The following is an 18,514-nucleotide window of genomic DNA, read 5'->3' as shown; positions in this document are numbered from 1 at the left end:
CTGTTATGTATTCCATTTAATGCAAAACGTTTCTTTGTGCTAGAGCTGGCTTTCATAGTGGAGATCTTCTGTTCCCTGCACCCACTCCAATACCCCACAGCACCAGAAGATTACGACTGTAGGATATGGGATTTAATAGAGCCAAGGGACCTGTCACATGGACTCCTCAGAAGTTCTATGTCCACCCTTTCTTCCTCTTTTTATTTTCAATGAAGCTGATCTGTAACTTCCATGATTGAAACATGATCTATGAATGGAGGATGGACGATGCCTCCTCCATTCACAGATTGCTTTTATTCATGGAAGCTATAGTACGACTGAATGGTGGAGGGGGTGGAAAGTGCAGGCATAGTGGGCACGCTTGAGTGGCTGTCACAAGTCCAGCGCTGGTATTCATCACTGCTGCGGGGTATGGGAAGGGGGGTGCAGAGGATAGAAGATTTTCACTATGAAAGCCTGCACCAGCACAAGGGACACTTTGCATTTAAATGTAAGGGAAATGCAAGATTTTATATTGCTGTAAGCTGTGTTTAGTAGTAGAATCCTTGTCATTTTATTTTTCTTGTAAATATGCAGTACATGAAACCCCGTATCCAAAAATGATGGAATGCTGTGTAAAATCTACATAGAAACAGATTGCTAATTGAATAAACCCATATTTTATTCACAATAGAAAAAAAAAAATCACGTTTGTATGAAGTACAATTTTAAAGAATAAAATAAGCCAATTTCAAAATTAATGGCAACAACACATGCCAAATAAGTTGGGAAAGGGCAACAAAAAGCTGGTACTAACCAGGAAGATCTGGAAGAACACTATACAACTAATTAGATTAATTGGCAACAGGTCAGTAACATTGGGTATAAAAAGATCGAGGGTGGAAGAAAAAGATAGGAGGGGTATCCACTGTCTGAGGCAGATGTATAGAGCAGGGAGGATGAAGTTGTTCCAAGAGTTAAGAGAGGGGTTTGCAGTGCCCAATAGATTGTTCTTTGGCTACTTGCAGGTAAGACATGCCTTGGAGGCACAATTTAAGGGCAAAGAGATAGAGTGGAGTGAAATGCCCTTACTAAGGAAATCGGTAAACAGCAAGGGATCTAGAGGGCTGATTTCAGAAGTGTACAGGAGTATAATCAAGGCGGGGCAGGAGGGGGAGGTAGAGCCCAAGAGGAGAACTAAATGGGGGGGAAGAGATCGGCACCATAACAGAGGAACAATGGAAGTTTAATCTAGCATTGGGCCCAAAGGTATCTCTGTCACCATCACAAGGGGTCTCCCATTTGTATCTAATTTATAGACTTTACTATACACCAGAAAAATTATTTAGGTTTGGAAAGAGGCAGGAGGCGAACTGTCAGCGTTGTGGAGATGGAAGAGGCGACCTGATACACATGTTCTGGCGATGCCCCAAGTTACATAGATATTGGGAAAAACTAGTGGAGGAAATCAATGTAATATTTAGATCTTCACTGGCGATGGAGGCCCGAACCTGCCTTTTGAGTTTATTTGAGAAAAATGATATGCTGAAGGACACCCAGACGGCAATTATAAGATGTTTGTTTCAGGGTAGGAAAATTATAGCACGGAAGTGGCAGGCGAAAGAACCCCCAACGGTAGGAGAATGGAGAAGAGAGGTTAAGGATATGATCATTAAGGAGGAATTCTGGTACAGAAGGAGAGGTAATTTAAAGAAATACAAGAGTATATGGAAGTTATGGCTGGAGCATGAATGAATTAGTGAGGTGTAACAGAATTTAGGTTGTGCGGGTGGTGTGTGTTTGGGTGGAGGGGGGGGTGGCGGTGGGGGGGGTTTGAGGGGGATGGAGGGAGGGAGATAGCAGCAGACACTACTGTAGTTTGTACAAACATTATGTATAACTTCCGCTTAACTGGAGAATTTGTTGCTTTTATTTCTTTTCTAATTAAGACGTTTTTGAATAAATAAAGATAAAATTGTATATTAGCCACAATGATGTGAAAAAAAGAGATGGGCTAGTTTTTGATTTTTTAAAGTTGAAACAACGTCTCTTAGGAAAAAATTCGCTGAAGTGGTTAAAAAAAAGAAGAAGAAAAAAAAAAAAAAATCTACATAGAAACAGATTGCTAATTGAATAAACCCATATTTTATTCACAATAGAAAAAAAAAAAAAAATCACGTTTGTATGAAGTACAATTTTAAAGAATAAAATAAGCCAATTTCAAAATTAATGGCAACAACACATGCCAAATAAGTTGGAAAAGGGCAACAAAAAGCTGGTACTAACCAGGAAGATCTGGAAGAACACTATACAACTAATTAGATTAATTGGCAACAGGTCAGTAACATTGGGTATAAAAAGATCTTAACCACTTGCCTACTGGGCACTTAAACACCCTTCCTGCCCAGGCTAATTTTCCTGCTACACTCTAACCATATTACATTTTTATAATTTTTTCACACAAATAAAGCTTTCTTTTGGTGGTATTTAATCACTATTAGGTTATTTATTTTTGGCTAAACAAAAAAAAAAAAAATTGTGGAAAAAAAAAAAAGTTTTTATAGTTTGTTAGAACATTTTGCAAACGGGTAATTTTTCTCTTTCACTGATGGGCGGCACTGATTTGCACTGGTAGGTGGCACTGGCAGGTGACACTGGTGGGCACAGATGGCTCTTCGGGACCGATGTCCCTCTGACAGAAGCCGGTGATGTGTTTTTTTTTTTTTTCTCATGCTGTCAGCGTGAGGGAAAAAAAAATAGCTGATTACTGGCTCTGTTTAAATCATGTAATCAGCTGTCATTGGCAGACAGCTGATCACGTGGTAAGAGGTCGGGATTGGCCCCTTACTCCAATCTATGATCAGCCAAGTCTCATTGACTTGCTGATCACAGAGCACACTGTGTGCACCCTGCAGGCAGGGCGTACATGGACGCCCTCCTGGCAATTTGGGCCCGCGCTGTAGCCGTCTTTCAGCTATAGTGCAGACGTAAAGGGGTTAAGGAGCCAGAGTACTTCAGCAGTAAAGCTGGGTAGAGGTTCAGCAATCTGAATGAGTGCATCTAAAAATTGTCCAACAATTTCAGAATAATGTTCCTCAACATAGAATTGCAAGATCTTTAAATATATCATCATCTGCAGTAAATAAGATCATCAAAAAATTCAGAGAATGTGGAGAAATGTGTGCCAGGGACAAGGCCGAAACACAATATTGGATGCCTGTGATCTTCAGACCCTCAGATGGCACTGCATACGGGCATGTTTTTGTGATGGACTTCACTGCATATGCTCAGGAATACTTCCAAATATCCACCGTCTGTGAACACAGTTCACAGTGCCATCCAAAACTATAAGGTGAAACCATATTTGAACATGATCCAGAAATGTCGCAGTCTTCGCTGGGCCAAAGCTCCATTTAAAACTGTCTGTTGCAAAGTGGAAAACTGTTCTGCGGTAAGAAGAATCGAAATATGACATACATTCTTTCTGGCAACCATGAGTGCTGCATCCTCTGAACTAAAGAGGAGAGGGTGCCTTCTGGCTTATCAGCTTGCACATCTGGAAAGGCACCATCAATGCTGAAGGATATATAAAGTTTTAGAGCAGCATATGCACAGGCAAGAATGGGACAACATTCCTCTCACAAAACTCCAGCAACTGGTCTCCTCAGTTCCCAGACATTTACAGAGTGTTAAAAGAAAAGGGGATGCTATTCTGTGGTAAACATGGCCTTGTCCCAACTTTTTTGAGATGTGTTACTGCCATCAATTTCAAAATGATTTTATTTTTTTTCTTAAAATTGTACATTTTCTCATTTGAGACGTTTTCTCTTAATAAAATATTGCTTTGATATTTGCAAATCACTGAATTTTGAGTTTTTATGTAGATTTTACAAAACGTCCCAACTTTTTTGAATTTGGGGTTGTTACATATAGTTACATAGTTGGTAATGTTGAATAAAGACACCGGTCCATCCAGTTCAACCTGTGTGAGTATGTGTTGTGTATTTGTCTCTACCACTTCCTATAAACCCTGTCTTATATATTGTGTTCAATAAGATGTCCATCCAAAAGTTTTTTTTTTTTAATTGGTGACACCACTTGCTGAAACCACAGATTGTGGAAGGGCATTCCACATCATCACCATTCTAACAGTAAAGTGTTGTAATTTATTAGAGGCAGCCCTTTAGGCTCGATTCACACAGGGGCAACACGACTTCAACGCGACTTTGCAACGCGACTTCAACACGACTTGTGGATCCGACTTTCAATGAACGGGGATCCGACTTGGATCCCCGCCACTGTGTTTGGTATGAATCTTTAGGGGGAACTCCGCGCCAAATTTTAAATAAAAATCCGGCATGGGTTCCCCCCCCAGGGGCATACCAGGCCCTTGGGTCCGGTATGGATCTTGAGGGGAACCCCCCTACGCCGAAAGGACGGCGTGGGGGGTCCCCCCAATCCATACCAGACCCTTATCCGAGCACGCAGCCCGGCCGGACAGGAATGGGGGTGGGGACGAGCGAGCGCCCCCCCCCCCCTCCTGAACCGTACCAGGCCGCATGCCCTCAACATGGGGGGGGTTGGTGCCTTGGGGGAGGGGGGCGCGCTGCGGCCCCCCCACCCCAAAGCATCTTGTCCCCATGTTGATGAGGACAAGGGCCTCTTCCCGACAACCCTGGCCGTTGGTTGTCGGGGTCTGCGGGCGGGGGGCTTATCGGAATCTGGGAGCCCCCTTTAATAAGGGGGCCCCCAGATCCCGGCCCCCCACCCTATGTGAATGAGTATGGGGTACATGGTACCCCTACCCATTCACCTAGGGGAAAAAAGCGTCAATAAAACAAACAGTACACAGGTTTTTTAAAATAATTTATTAGGCAGCTCCGGGATCTTCTTCCGACTTCAGGGGTCCTCTTCCGACTTCGGGGGTCTCTCCGCCGTCTCCTCCCGGTGTCCGCATCTTCTGCCGGCTCCTCCGCTATCTTCTGCAGCTCAATTGCTAGCGGTGGTCCGGACTTCTGCCTTCTTCTTTTCTTCCAGAGATGTTGACACGACGCTCTCTCCAGCTGGAATGGTCTCTGAACGCTCCGCAACGGACTTATATAGGCGGTGACCCCGCCCCCTTATGAGGTCACTGTCCCAGGGCATGCTGGGGCTGTGCCGTCATAAGGGGGCGTGGTCATCACCCGGTGACCACGCCTCCTAAAACGTCACAGACCCAGCATGCCCAGGGACTGTGACGGCATAAGGGGGCGGGGTCACCGCCTATATAAGTCCCTTGCAGAGCGCACAGAAACCATTCTGGCTGGGGAGAGCGTCGTGTCAACATCTCTGGAAGAGAAGAGGGAAGAAGATGATCCAGAGGTCCGGACCACCGCTGGCAAAAGAGCGCCAGAAGATAGCGGTGGAGCCGGCAGAAGATGCGGACACCGGGAGAAGACGCCGGAGAGATCCCCGGAGTCGGAAGAAGATCCCGGAGCTGCCTAATAAATTATTTTAAATACCTGTGTACTGTGTTTTTTATTGACGCTTTTTTCCCCTAGGTGAATGGGTAGGGGTACCATGTACCCCATACTCATTCACATAGGGTGGGGGGCCGGGATCTGGGGGCCCCCTTATTAAAGGGGGCTCCCAGATTCCGATAAGCCCCCCGCCCGCAGACCCCGACAACCAACGGCCGGGGTTGTCGGGAAGAGGCCCTTGTCCTCATCAACATGGGGACAAGGTGCTTTGGGGTGGGGGGGGCCGCAGCGCGCCCCCCTCCCCCAAGGCACCAAACCCCCCATGTTGAGGGCATGCGGCCTGGTACGGTTCAGGAGGGGGGGGCGCTCGCTCGTCCCCACCCCCATTCCTGTCCGGCCGGGCTGCGTGCTCGGATAAGGGTCTGGTATGGATTGGGGGGGACCCCCCACGCCGTTTTTTTCGGCGTAGGGGGTTCTCCTCAAGGTCCATACCAGACCCAAGGGCCTGGTATGCCCCTGGAGGGGGAACCCATGCCGGATTTTTATTTAAAATTTGGCGCGGAGTTCCCCTCAAGATCATTTGAGCACAAGTCGCATGCCGAAGTCGGATCATGCGAGACGGCGATCCGACTTCAATGATAGTCAATAGGCTGAAGTCGGATCAAAGTCGGATCAAAGTAGTACAGGGAGTACGCTCTGAAGTCGGAGCGACTTCAGTAGTGTCTATTAAGACGCTAGCGTTAACTCCCATTGAAACTATTTCTGGAGCGACTTGGGGCGACTTGAGGACGTACAAGTCGGATCCCAAGTCGCCCCAGTGTGAACCGAGCCTTAGGCTCGGGACAAGTTCGTGACAAAAGTCGGGATCCGCCCACATGCCTGGACCACCACCTGCTGCTTCCACAGCTCTGTGCTCCAGTGAGTGGGGGTGGGGGGCAGAGCAGAGAGTGTTGACTGACAGTCACCAGCTTTCTGCTCACTGAGCTGTAAGAACCAAGCGATCGGCAGTGTTTGATCTCTCGGTTCTCAGTGTTAGAGCTGGCAAGAGGCAGATGCTGCATCCACCTAGGAAAGTATGATTGTGAAAAAAACATATCCTATACATCTTTTTTAAAGTATAGGTGTTTGTGTGGCTGAGATGAGAGTGAAAGGCAGTCTATAGCCATTTAAATGATGTATGATTTACATGTATTTTGGGCAACATTTGCTCTAAATTCCTATAATTTGCTTTCCCATTTACTTGATATATACAGTATCTCACAAAAGTGAGTACACCCCTCACATTTTTGTACATATTTTATTATATCTTTTCATGTGACAACACTCAAGAAATTACACTTTGCTACAAGGTAAAGTAGTGAGTGTACAGCTTGTATAACAGTGTCAACTTGCTGTCCCCTCAAAATAACTCTGTCATTAATGTCTTAAACCGCTGGCAACAAAAGTGAGTATACTCAAGTGAGTATACTCCTAAGTGAAAATGTCCAAATTGGGTCCAATTAGCCAATACAACAAAACAAACACTCTTGCGCATAAATGTGTAGGCCCGACAGTTCAAAGTTCAGGATGGACGATAGCTTTCGGCTTTGCTGCCCTCAAGGATAGGGATATCCTAACAAACGAAAAACAAAAGAGAGAGGGCGCACCGGCCTAGTGCATTATCCTTAAAGTTTATTAAAATGTACACAAAAAAACTACTACTCACAAAGGTAGATGAAAATCGTGCTAAAACGATCTTTTTGGTTAGTGGTGATCAATCCACTGATGGCAGTCTCCAGATCCTACAGGAAAGACATGCAGATCGCTGCCGGCATCATATCCAGCATTAGTCTTTGGGAAATAGATGTATGAGTGCTGCCAGCATTGCTGCAGAGGTTGAAGGGGTGGGGGGTCAGCCTGTCAGTGCTCAGACCATTCGCCACACACTGCATCAAATTGGTCTGCATGGCTGTCGTCCCAGAAGGAAGCCTCTTCTAAAGATGCGCAAGAAAGCCCACAAACAGTTTGCTGAAGACAAGCAGACTAAGGACATGGATTACTGGAACCAGGTCCTGTGGTCTGATGAGACCAAGATAACCAAGATGGTGTCAAGCGTGTGTGGAGGCAACCAGGTGAGGAGTACAAAGACAAGTGTGTCTTGCCTACAGTCAAGCATGGTGATTGGAGTCATGGTGTGGGGCTGCATGAGGTCTGCTAGAACTGGGGAGCTACAGTTCATTGAGGGAACCATGAATGCCAACATGTACTGTGACATACTGAAACAGGGCACGTTCCCCTCCCTTCGGAACCTGGGCGGCAGGGCAGTATTCCAACATAACCCCAAACACACCTCCAAGACTACCACTGCCTTGCTAAAGAAGCTGAGGGTAAAGTTTATGTACTGGCCTAGCATGTCTCCAGACCTAAACCCTATTGAGCGTCTGTGGGGCATTCTCAAATGGAAGGTGGAGGAGCGCAAGGTCTCTAACATCCACCAGCTCCGTGATGTCGTCATGGAGGACTGGAGGAGGACTCCAGTGGCAACCTGCGAAGCTCTGGGGAACTCCATGCCCAAGAGCGTTAAGGCAGTGCCGGAAAATAGTGACATTTTCACTTATGGGTGTACTCACTTTTGCTGCCAGCGGTTTAGACATTAATGGCTGTGTGAGTTATTTTGAGGGGACAGCAAATTGACACTATTATACAAGCTGTACACCCACTACTTTGAAGAAATGACACTTTGCTACAGTGTTGTCACATGAAAAGATATAATAAAATATTTACTTGTACAGTATCTCACAAAAGTGAGTACACCCCTGACATTTTTGTAAAGTGTCATAGCTGTTGTATTCAGCATTGGGGCATTGTAGCTTTGGTTATATGTACTGTAATTTAATTTGCATTTTGATGCTCAAGACTTTTGGTGTTTTTTTTTTTTTTGTTTTGTTTTTTAACTTTTAAATTAGGCTTTTATTTTATTATGGAATAATTAGTCCTTGTGCTGTCATATTTAAGACTGTCATCCAGTCCTCTATTTTGGCCCAGAATCTAAATAACTTATGTGATTCAGTCAATGGCTGCATTGTTTGGCTGATTACAAAGCACTGCATGCATTTTTCTTCAGTTATAATCAATTATGTTTTAGTTCTTCTGTGGATTGTGGAAAGCCTGCGTGGCTTAACTGTACAGGGGCCATTGTGGGAAAATGCAGTTTCAGCATTTTGGTTTTCTTAAACTTTGCTAAATGATGGAGCTGCTATATGGTGTTACAGAATTGCAGCTATCCCCAGACTATCCGGCAGTTGAGGGGCTTATGAGTACAATCTTTTAAAAGATCTTTGCATAAGCAAGTCGCTCACCCTAAGGATGCATGTCTCAGACTATGGCGAGGGAGTACTTTGAGACCTCCAGTAACAGGTTGTCTTGAGGGCCAAAGCAAGGCAATCTGTCATTTATTAGAACACTGACAACCAAGGTGTTTCAGAATTCCCATAATTGTGCAAGCCGTGTTAGTACCTGAATGTGACCTTGTATTAGTATTCTGTAGTATTTTGTACAGCAGAGCTGGAGTGAGAGGAAGATGCAGTTTAAGGAGCCAATCTGTTCATGCGCTGGAAAGAAGCATGTTTATAGGAGCAGAAAGCAGTGTGACTGAAATTGAGGTCATTACTGTTCTGCTTCGCCTTTCACTGTCCAGTCACAGGTTGGGACAAGTCCTGGATGACCTGGGATTAGAGGAAGTGTGCTCAGTGATGCTGGCCATCATACTGAGGACATCTAATGGCAGAAAAAAATACTGCATGTGAAATCATTGTGTTTAAGGTGAACAAGCTTAAACCTGTTCAGCTTTAATGTGTTTTTTTAATTTATATATTTAATGGATTATCTTTATTCTACTTTATTTAGACAGTGTTTGTTTTCTTTTTCGTACATCATGGGACACAGAGTTAGGCTAATATTCATTACCTGCTGGCTTATACTTCATCTCCAGGTTTATGGACACTGCTAGACCTAAGGTCTTTAGACAGGAATTGATCCCCTATATAACCGCTCCCATACAGGAAGTACTTCAGTTTTTTTACCAGTGTCTGCAAGGTGGATGGCACGGTTGTTTGAGCTCTCTGAGCTCCAGGTCGCTAGTCCCACTAACGTTCCTTAAATGAATCAAGGGATTGACCGATCGGATCCATTTGACACAGGCTTGTATGCTTAGATAAATGATACCTGAGCTTCGCAAAGAAGACTCAAGATCCTGCGAGGTTTTGCCTGTAATGCAGCCTCGGGGCGCTGGACCCTGCGAAGTGGAATCCCGGACACCCACAGCGCTAAGGCATTCCTGCAGGGTGCTGTACAGTTCCAAGGGAGTGGACCCTAAACATGAAAAGGCTACCCAGTCCTTAAAGGTCCTCAAGCGACATGAACCTGCCATGGAGGGTGAAGATTGGGCTCTTAGTTTCTAAGCTACCCTGCACCTGGATGGGTAAGTGAAACCCCTTTAATTATTGTAGGGTGTCCCAGTGATTGTAACAATCAGTCAACTAGCTAGAGGCTGGACACCAGTGTGCGGTGACCATACGGGGGGAGTTTTTGGTCTAGCCATGGGTTTTTGCAGAGTGTACCTTTTTTGCTTGTGTCTGGCTGTTTATTACCTGTATGATGGCGCACGACGGTGCGCCATTTCACCTTGGTTCGCCATGGCGCACATGCGTTCACAAGAGCGCCGCTGGGCTCAGCAGTTTGGCGGCCATGGCTCCACGTGGCTTAGCTGCACATGTGCCGTAGCCTTTATTTGGGCGCACAAAGATTTGCGTCATACGCGAATACAGCCACGCCTGTACGTTGGGACCACACAAGTGCATGTGCACAGCCAGCTTATTTAAACACTGTATGCCAGGCATGCGGTGCTTCCAGAAGGCAGCTGTGGGGCACAGAGCAGGCTCTGAACCAGGCATTTGCAGCGGTTCATTTCTCCGTACCTGGGTCACGTTAATCACCAGGTGTTGCTTGGCAGGCTAAAGGTGCTTAGCAGGATTGTTGCATATGGGCTTTGTGAGCCCTATTAAAAGGTCTCCCTTCTGACGTGTGTTAATACTACACCCAGGTCCTCCCTTTTTGTGGCTAGAAAATGTCTTTAAAAAAAAAAGAGTGGGACTGACACTACAGGGAAGGGCACACCTATGTCATCAGTAGTTCCTGATGAACCTAGTCATATCCCTAGTGTTTTATCCCCTGAAGGACCAGAGGCTTCCGGGCAATCTGAGCCGCTGCGCCTATCTGGGATTGTGCCTACAGTCAACGCTGCTGCTTCACCCTTTATCACTAAGGATAAACTGTCCTCAGCCCTAGCCGGGTTAGAGCACAGGATTGCTGGCATGATTGCCTCCATCCCGCAGGGTGGCAAGAAGAGTGACAGATCCCCCTCCCTGGAGCCTCCTAGACTGGAGCAGAAATGGGTTGAGGATGGGGAAGAGCTTAAAGCTCAGGATTCTGTGGATGGCCTTGCGATGAGTCTGCTTCCGAGCAATCTGGAAGAGGACATCCAGTTGGTGTCTACCTGTCAATCAGAGGCTTTTGATCCTGACTCTTACCGAAATGGTTCGTTCTGCCTTTAAGTTGCCTTGAGCCTCCCTAGTCCTCTTTGGGATCCCTGAGGCCTCTTCAGGCCACACAGGCTTTTCCCTTACACCCTCTGTTGGAGCAGGTGGTATATGCTGATTGGGAACATCCTGACAGGATTTTTGTTCCTTTTATATATCATGGATGAAAAGTTTAAGTGGAGCATGCCAGCCGTAGATGCAGCAGTTTCTTCCTTAACCACTTACTGACCGGCCACTGTATATATACATCATTACTTTAAAGATGGATATCTCGGTAACGGCAGCAGCTGCTGCCACAACTGAGGTATCCATCTTTAGGGCCAGTGGTTTTGTACACGATAACGGTGGTCTCTGCAGCAGGTAACAGATCACTGTTAATGGCGGCAGGAGAGGTGCCACCCCCCCTCCCGCCGCTCTCCCACGCCCTCCGCCGCTTACTGATCGAGGCGATCGAGTCCTTTCACTTCCTCAGTATGGAGATGAGTGAGGCTAAGATGGCCCCCACCCGTCTCCATACCATAGGACGGCCGGAGCGACGTCATTACGTCAGCTCCGCCCACTTGTCTTAAAGGCACAATATTTTTTGTCATTTTTTTTAAACAACTTTTTTTTTTTTTTTTTTTGCAGTAAAGTCTAAATATGAGATCTGAGGACTTTTTGACCCCAGATCTCATATTTAAGAGGACCTGTCATGCTTTTTTCTATTACAAGGGATGTTTACATTCCTTGTAATAGGAATAAAAGTGATCCAATTTTTTTTTTTTTTTTTTTAACAGTCAAAAAATAAATAAAATAAAGTAAAATAATAATTAAAAAAAAAATTTTTTAAAGCGCCCTGTCCCGACCCGCGTGCAGAAGCGAACGCATACGTGAGTAGCGCCCGCACATGATAACGGTGGTCAAACCACACATGTGAGGTATCGCCGCGACCGGTAGAGCGAGAGCAATAAACGCAAAACATGAAAGCTGTAGAATTTTTTAAACGTCGACCTATGGAGATTTTTAAGGGTAAAAGTTTGACGCCATTCCACGAGCGGGCGCAATTTTGAAGCATGACATGTTGGGTATCAATTTACTTGGCGTAACATTATATTTCACAATATAAAAAAAAATTGTACTAACTTTACTGTTGTCTTATTTTTTTTATTCAAAAAAGTGAATTTTTTCCAAAAAAAGTGCGCTTATAAGACCGCTGCGCAAATACAGTGCAAAAAAAAAGTATTGCAATGACCTCCATTTTATTCTCTAGGGTGTTAGAAAAAAAAACAATATATAATGTTTGGGGGTTCTAAGTAATTTTCTAGCAAAAAAACCTGTTTTAAACATGTAAACACCTAAAATCCAAAACGAGGCTGGTCCTTAAAGCGGGGTTCCACCCAAATTTTGAACATTATCTCTATGCATTCTCTTCCTTGCCTAGATGCTGACATGCTGTGTAAAAAAATTTAAATCCCTGTAATTACCTTTTTTTTTCTAATCTTCTTAGCACTTCCTGGTTTTCCTCCCATGGGAGTAGGCGTGTTTCTAGCCTCTCCCAGACCTCCCACAGTCCCTGGGAGCTAGTCTCAGGCTTCCCAGCATGCATTGTGCAACAGCGTCATCACAACATCTCTGCTCCCAGCATTCACGGCATCCAGGAAATACATGCTTGTGGGCTTCAAATGCCCACAATGAAAATGGAAACCGCCTTCAGTGAATTTTATAAGTTATTCTTTACAACGAAATCGGACACAGGCAGACTTATTACACAGAACATGTGAGTAGATAATCATGAGAAGAAAAGTTTGTGAATGAACTCCAAAAAAAAAAAAACGATAGATGGACCCCCGCTTTAAGTGGTTAAAGCGGGATTCCGGCCAGCTAAATTTTTTTTTTTTTTAAGTCAGCAGCTACAAACACTGTAGCTGCTGACTTTAAATAAGTAGACTTAGCTGTCCTGGGAGCCCGCGATGTCGGCCGCCTGAGGCCGACCCGTCCCTCGGCTCTTGGGTCCCGGCACCGCCATCCTAAGTAAGGGAAACAGGCAGTGGAGCCTTGCGGCTTCACTGCCAGTTTCCTACTGCGCATGCGCGAGCACTTTGTGAATATGACGCGATGTCTTGTGGGACACACACAGGTCCCATAACACACCGTGCCCCATTCCCCAGAAGACAACGCGGGGAGCAGAAGACTGAAGATCACCGCGGTGTAGGAAGAGGCAGTTTAGGAAGACTGCCTAGCAACAGCCATTTCACATAAATAAAAAAAATGTATTTTTTTTTCCTCCATTTTTTTTTTAGGTTTTTTTTGTGCAATTTTTTTTTTCAGGGTGGACCTCCACTTTAAACAAAAACTTGACTTGTCCGGTAGATAAGGCACAGGGCTTGAAAGACCCTGTTGACAAGAAATTGGAGTCATTATTAAAGGCTTCCTTTTTTTTTTGGTAAGTTCAGCTATTCAGTCAGCTGTTGCAGCAATTGGTATCTGCCAGTCCGTAAAGGATCATGTCTTATTAATACATTTTGTACTACTTTCTTTATATACGCCTTTACTCTTTTATCTTGTTCCAACCCCTGCCCACAAAATCCCTGGGGCATTTCACTTGCTTTTTTCTTAAAGGATCAGATCAGACGTTCTGACAGGCCTAACCAGGAGGATGAACTGCCTGAAAATAAGGCAGATATTCCTCGAGCTCTGTGTTTTGCTGTTGATGTTTTAAAGGATTCAATACAGCAAGTTTCTTGTTTGGCTCTCTTGCTTGTACATGTGCGCAGACTTTTGTGGCTTAAGAACTGGTTAGCCAAGCTTCCTTGTAAGAAGTTATTGGCAGGTTTCTCCTTTCATGGGGAATGTTTGGTGATCATTTGAACAAATATATCTAAAAGATTTCTGGAGGGAAGAGATCTCTACTTTTTTTGAGGAAAAGCACCAGGGGTCCCTCGTTTAAAACCTCAGGGACTGCTTCCTCAAATGTCTCAGCGCCGAGGCAGTTCCGCCGCCAACAGGGCACTAGGACCAGGGGCAAGGCCAGGGCCAGAAAAAGCCCTGGGTCCAAAATTCTTCTAAACCCAGCACCAAACCCTCCTTTTGCGGGGACGCCCCCACTCCATCGGGTTGGGAAAGGCTGCTGCACTTCGCGGACATTTGGAGAACAATAATTCAGGACGAGTAGTGGGTCAGCTCAACTATATCCCGCAGTTACAAGCTGGATTTGCGGGGGGTCCCCCCTCAGGTTTTTAAGATCCCGTGTTCCCTCGGATCCTCCAAAAAAAACGTATTTCTTCAGGCACTACATCATTTAGTGCGTCAAGGAGTGATTGTAGAGGTTCCTGTATCCGAAAAATGCACAGGGTTTTACTCGAACCTGTTTAGGGTTCAAAAACCAAACTGGGACACAAGGCCCATTTTGGACCTAAGAGCCCTGAACCAGTATCTACTGATCCAGTCCTTTCGGATGGTCTGTCTGCCCACTAGTAGCCTCACACCAGATGGGAGACTTTCTAGCCTCCATCGATATAAAGGACACATATTTACACGTGCCTATCTTTCAGCCTCATCAGAGGTTCCTGTGATTTGCAGTAGAGGAACGTCATTTTCAGTTTGTGGCTCTACCCTTCGGGCTTGCTACAGCTCCCTGGGAGTACACAAAGGTCCTAGTACCAGTAATGTGTCTTTTAAGGTCTTGGTGCTTGGTTATCTGGACAACCTCCTGCTCAGAGATCACTCACTACAGGCTTTAGAACAGAGCATAACATGCACAATGCCGTATTTGGAAAGCTTAGGCTGGATCATAAATACCGAAAAGTCAACCTTGAGACCAGCTCAAAGTCTAAAGTATCTAGGGCTGATAATAGATACGGTCCAAGCAAGAGTATTCTTGCCATCCGCAAGGATCTGTGCCCTGAAGGATCAGGTGCGTCAGATAAGGGGCACCAGGCAACCCTCCATTCGGCTCTGTATGAGTCTTCTAGGGAGGATGGTATCCTCCTTCAAGGCAGTGCCCTATGCCTAGTTCTATTCCAGGCCACTACAACAAGACATCTTGTTGGCTTGGAACATGAGGACAAGCCCTTGATTATCCAATGTTCTTATCTCCTCGGGCACGCTTAAGCCTAAACTGGTGGTTGCAAGAGCAGAACCTGCGAAAGGGAAGATCCTTCTTCCCGGTAACTTGGAGAGTATTGACTACAGATGCCAGTCTCTCAGGCTGGGGAGCGACCCTAGAAGAGCTCACGGCTCAGGGGAAATGGTCAAGGACAGAACAGATCCTGGCCATCAATGTCCTGGAATTACTGGCAGTACGACTGGCCCTACGGTCTTGGACGGTGGAGCTTCAGGACTACGCTATCGGGGTTCAGTTCGACAATGCCACTGCAGTGGCCTGTATAAACCACCAAGGCAGTACCAGGAGTCTTTCAGCTCTGAAGGAGGTGAACCACATACTAGTTTGGGCAGAGGGACATGTGCCGATTCTACCAGCAGTCCATATCCCTGGAGTAGAAAACTGGAATATTATATCAGCCGCCTGTTCCAGGAAATTTGCCAATGTTGGGGATGGCCGGAGGTCGACCTACTGGCATCCAGGTTCAACAAAAAGCTACAGCAGTTTGTGTCCTGAACAAGTGATCCTCTGGCAATCAAGGCAGATGCTCTGGTAGTTCCATGGAGCCAGTACTCCCTGGTTTATGCTTTCCCTCCGATCCCCTGGAGTTCCAGTCGTTCTGGTGGCACCAGCCTGGCCCAGAAAGCCCTGGTTCCCAGAGATTGTGAGACTAACAATAGACGGGCCATGGACGCATCCATGTTGCACCGATTTACTGTCTCAAGGTCCTATAGTGCGTCCCCAATTTATAGTCTCTAAATTTGACGGCATGGCTATTGAAGCCAGGGTGTTAAAGGACCGTGGCGTCTCGGACCAATGGTGTCTACCCTAATGAATGCTAGAAAAGCTGTCATTAGGAAGATCTATCATAAGGTCTGGAAGACTTATATTGCTTGGTGTGAACCCAAAAAATGGCATCTTCGGAAATACATGATTGGGAGAATTCTCTTTTTTTATGGTCAGCTGTTTAAATCAAATTGTCTTTGAGTACAGAGGTTAGGTTTCGGCCCTATCAGTATTCTTCCAAAGGCCTTTAGCCTCCCATTCACTGGTCCGAACCAAGCAACTCACTTGCTTCCCCCTGTTAGGTCACCTATGTGTCCTTGGGACTTGATGCTGTCTGTGTTACAGAAACAACCATTTGAGCCTATCAAGGAAATTCTATTAGACTTGCTGTCACGCTAACTAGCTAGCCTTCCTGATGGCCATCACCACAGCTAGAAGGGTGTCGGAGTTGGCGGCCCCACTCATGCAGGGAACCATACCTGATCCTTCACCACAACAGGGTCGTGTTACAACCTGTTCCATCCTTTTTGCCAAAAGTGGTGTCGACCTTTCATTTAAATCGGGACACTATTTTGCTCCTTTTTTTTTTTTTTTTTTTTCAGCCTCGTTCGGCGGAAGAGGACTGCATTCTTTGGATGTTGTCTGGGCAGTTGAGGTTTATTTGTCTAGATCTGCGGGGATCCGAAGATCAGACTGCTTTTTTTTGTTTTACCAAAAGGACCCAAGAAGGGGCATGCAGCTTCCAAAGCTTCGATTGCCAATTGGGTCCATCAGTTGGTCATTCAGGCCTATGGTCTGAAACGTAAACCTCCTCCCTTTAGGGTGAGAGCTCACTCTACCAGGGGTGTAGGAACCTCCTGGGCTTTTTGCCATCAGGTATCTGTGGCTCAGATTTGTAAGGCTGCTACCTGGTCTTCAGTGCATATGTTTGCAAAAGCAGGTAATGAATATTAGCCTAACTCTGTGTCTAATGATGTACTCGAAAAGGATTTTACATGTAAGTATGACGAAAAATCCTATTTTTTATTACTAAACTCAAAGTAAGCAATTTAGCACAAGGACAGATATTCCAAAATATGGTTGTATGTCTTTATTAGTTTTCTGAATTACATGACCCATATGCCTAATAAAATTATTTTTATATTTCAGCTTTTGAGTCGGAAAGACAAGACAACTTTTGAGAAACTGGAGTATGTAGTTAGCAAGGAAGATAATTACAAACGCCTAAGAGACTATATCAATAGCTTGAAGATGACTCCTTGTATTCCATATTTGGGTAAGATTTTAATGTTTTTTTTTTTTTTTTTTTTTTTTTTTTTTTTTATGTGCTATTTTATGTTAAACGGGGAAGTAACATGGTTCTATTCTTAGCTGAAGATGTCTCTTGGTGATCATTACTGTGGCACTGCTGACAGATTTTTTTTATTTCTTTTAAATCTTGGCTTGTATATAGTTCGTTAGGATGTGGATCCTCATATATATCATAATGGTTGTGAATTCAAAACACATTGTGAAGTGATTTCTTGCGGAGCTAGTTTAACCACTTGACCATTTTAGCACCTTCATGACCAGACCATTTTTTGCTATTCAGCACTGCGCTAGTTTAACTGGCAAGTGCGCTGTCATGCAACACTGTACACAAGTGAAATTTTATATAATTTTTTTCATACAAATTGAGCTTTCTTTTGGTGGTATTTGATTACAACTGGGTGTTTTTATTTTTATTTATATAAATGAAAATTTTGAAAAGAAACTCTTATGTTTTCTAATTTGTTATAAAACACATCCAATTTTAAAAAATCATATTTCTTCATCTCAAATCTGTATCCCTATATTTGGTGTATTTATGATACAAAGTTCAGTGTGTGACACTCCATACCTTCCTATCAAACACTTTTTTTGAAAGTAGAGGTTGTTTACACTGATTAAGCTGGCCATACAGGCATGCATCGAAATTCAATTTTGTTCAGGAATTTCGATCTATGTATGGGCAGGCTGATTGTACCCTATTCGAGCCATCGATCGACTTTGGTACAACCAGCCTGTCAGATTTTTATAAATGCGATTTCTGCCAGCGGCTTTTTCCGCTAGCAGTAATCTTATTCAGCCAGCAAGACTCCAACATCAACGTTGACTATGTTGATGAGGGAATTAAGTGGTTTACATCAATGGCTTGCCTTAGTGCATCTTTTCTGACAGTGAAAAATCTTCCCCTCCTTGATGTGGAAAGCTCAGGGAATGGTGGTTACTTGGCTGTAAAGTTTAGATACACACAAAGTGCTCACTTCTGTTTGATGGGGGTGGGGCATGCATATAATTCTGGGGTTGGATTTTGTTGGAAACACGCAATCCTCCCTACCTTTTTCTGAGGGGACATGTCACTATTAACAATTGTCTTGGTGCATATCTCCTTATCTAATTTTCATTTCCCAAATTTTTTACGTTTGCGTGCAACACATTTTTGCAAAACAAACCAGGTGGTCCATGTCAGATTGTGATGCATCAGAACTGATGGGTGCACAAGTACATAAGATATCACAAGTCACAGAATGACTTAGTATGGTCTTTGGGTTTGTTGTGGCACATCACATTGGTTGAAGTTTGTGCATATTAAAGTCCTTACGATTTAGTAG

At 44.7% G+C, this 18,514-nt stretch overlaps 1 protein-coding gene across 6 annotated transcripts in view; it reads left to right on the top strand.

Moving 5' to 3' along the window:
• Positions 1 to 18,514, top strand: part of RALGPS2 (Ral GEF with PH domain and SH3 binding motif 2) — a 397,229-nt gene that overhangs the window by 207,793 nt on the left and 170,922 nt on the right. For all 6 annotated transcript variants that reach the window (XR_012235342.1, XM_073593380.1, XM_073593379.1 and 3 more), the window contains one exon: positions 17,031 to 17,157. Coding sequence is in view for 5 of the 6 variants with exons in the window: in XM_073593380.1 (XP_073449481.1) it covers positions 17,031 to 17,157 (127 nt within the window). In the remaining variant the exon portion in view is untranslated. The remainder of the gene's footprint in view (positions 1 to 17,030; positions 17,158 to 18,514) is intronic.

This window comes from Aquarana catesbeiana, linkage group LG07 (assembly GCF_042186555.1).
Source record: "Aquarana catesbeiana isolate 2022-GZ linkage group LG07, ASM4218655v1, whole genome shotgun sequence".
NCBI lineage: Eukaryota > Metazoa > Chordata > Amphibia > Anura > Ranidae > Aquarana > Aquarana catesbeiana.
Note: the sequence above shows the minus strand (reverse complement) of the source record. Positions and strands in the feature narration are given on the sequence as shown.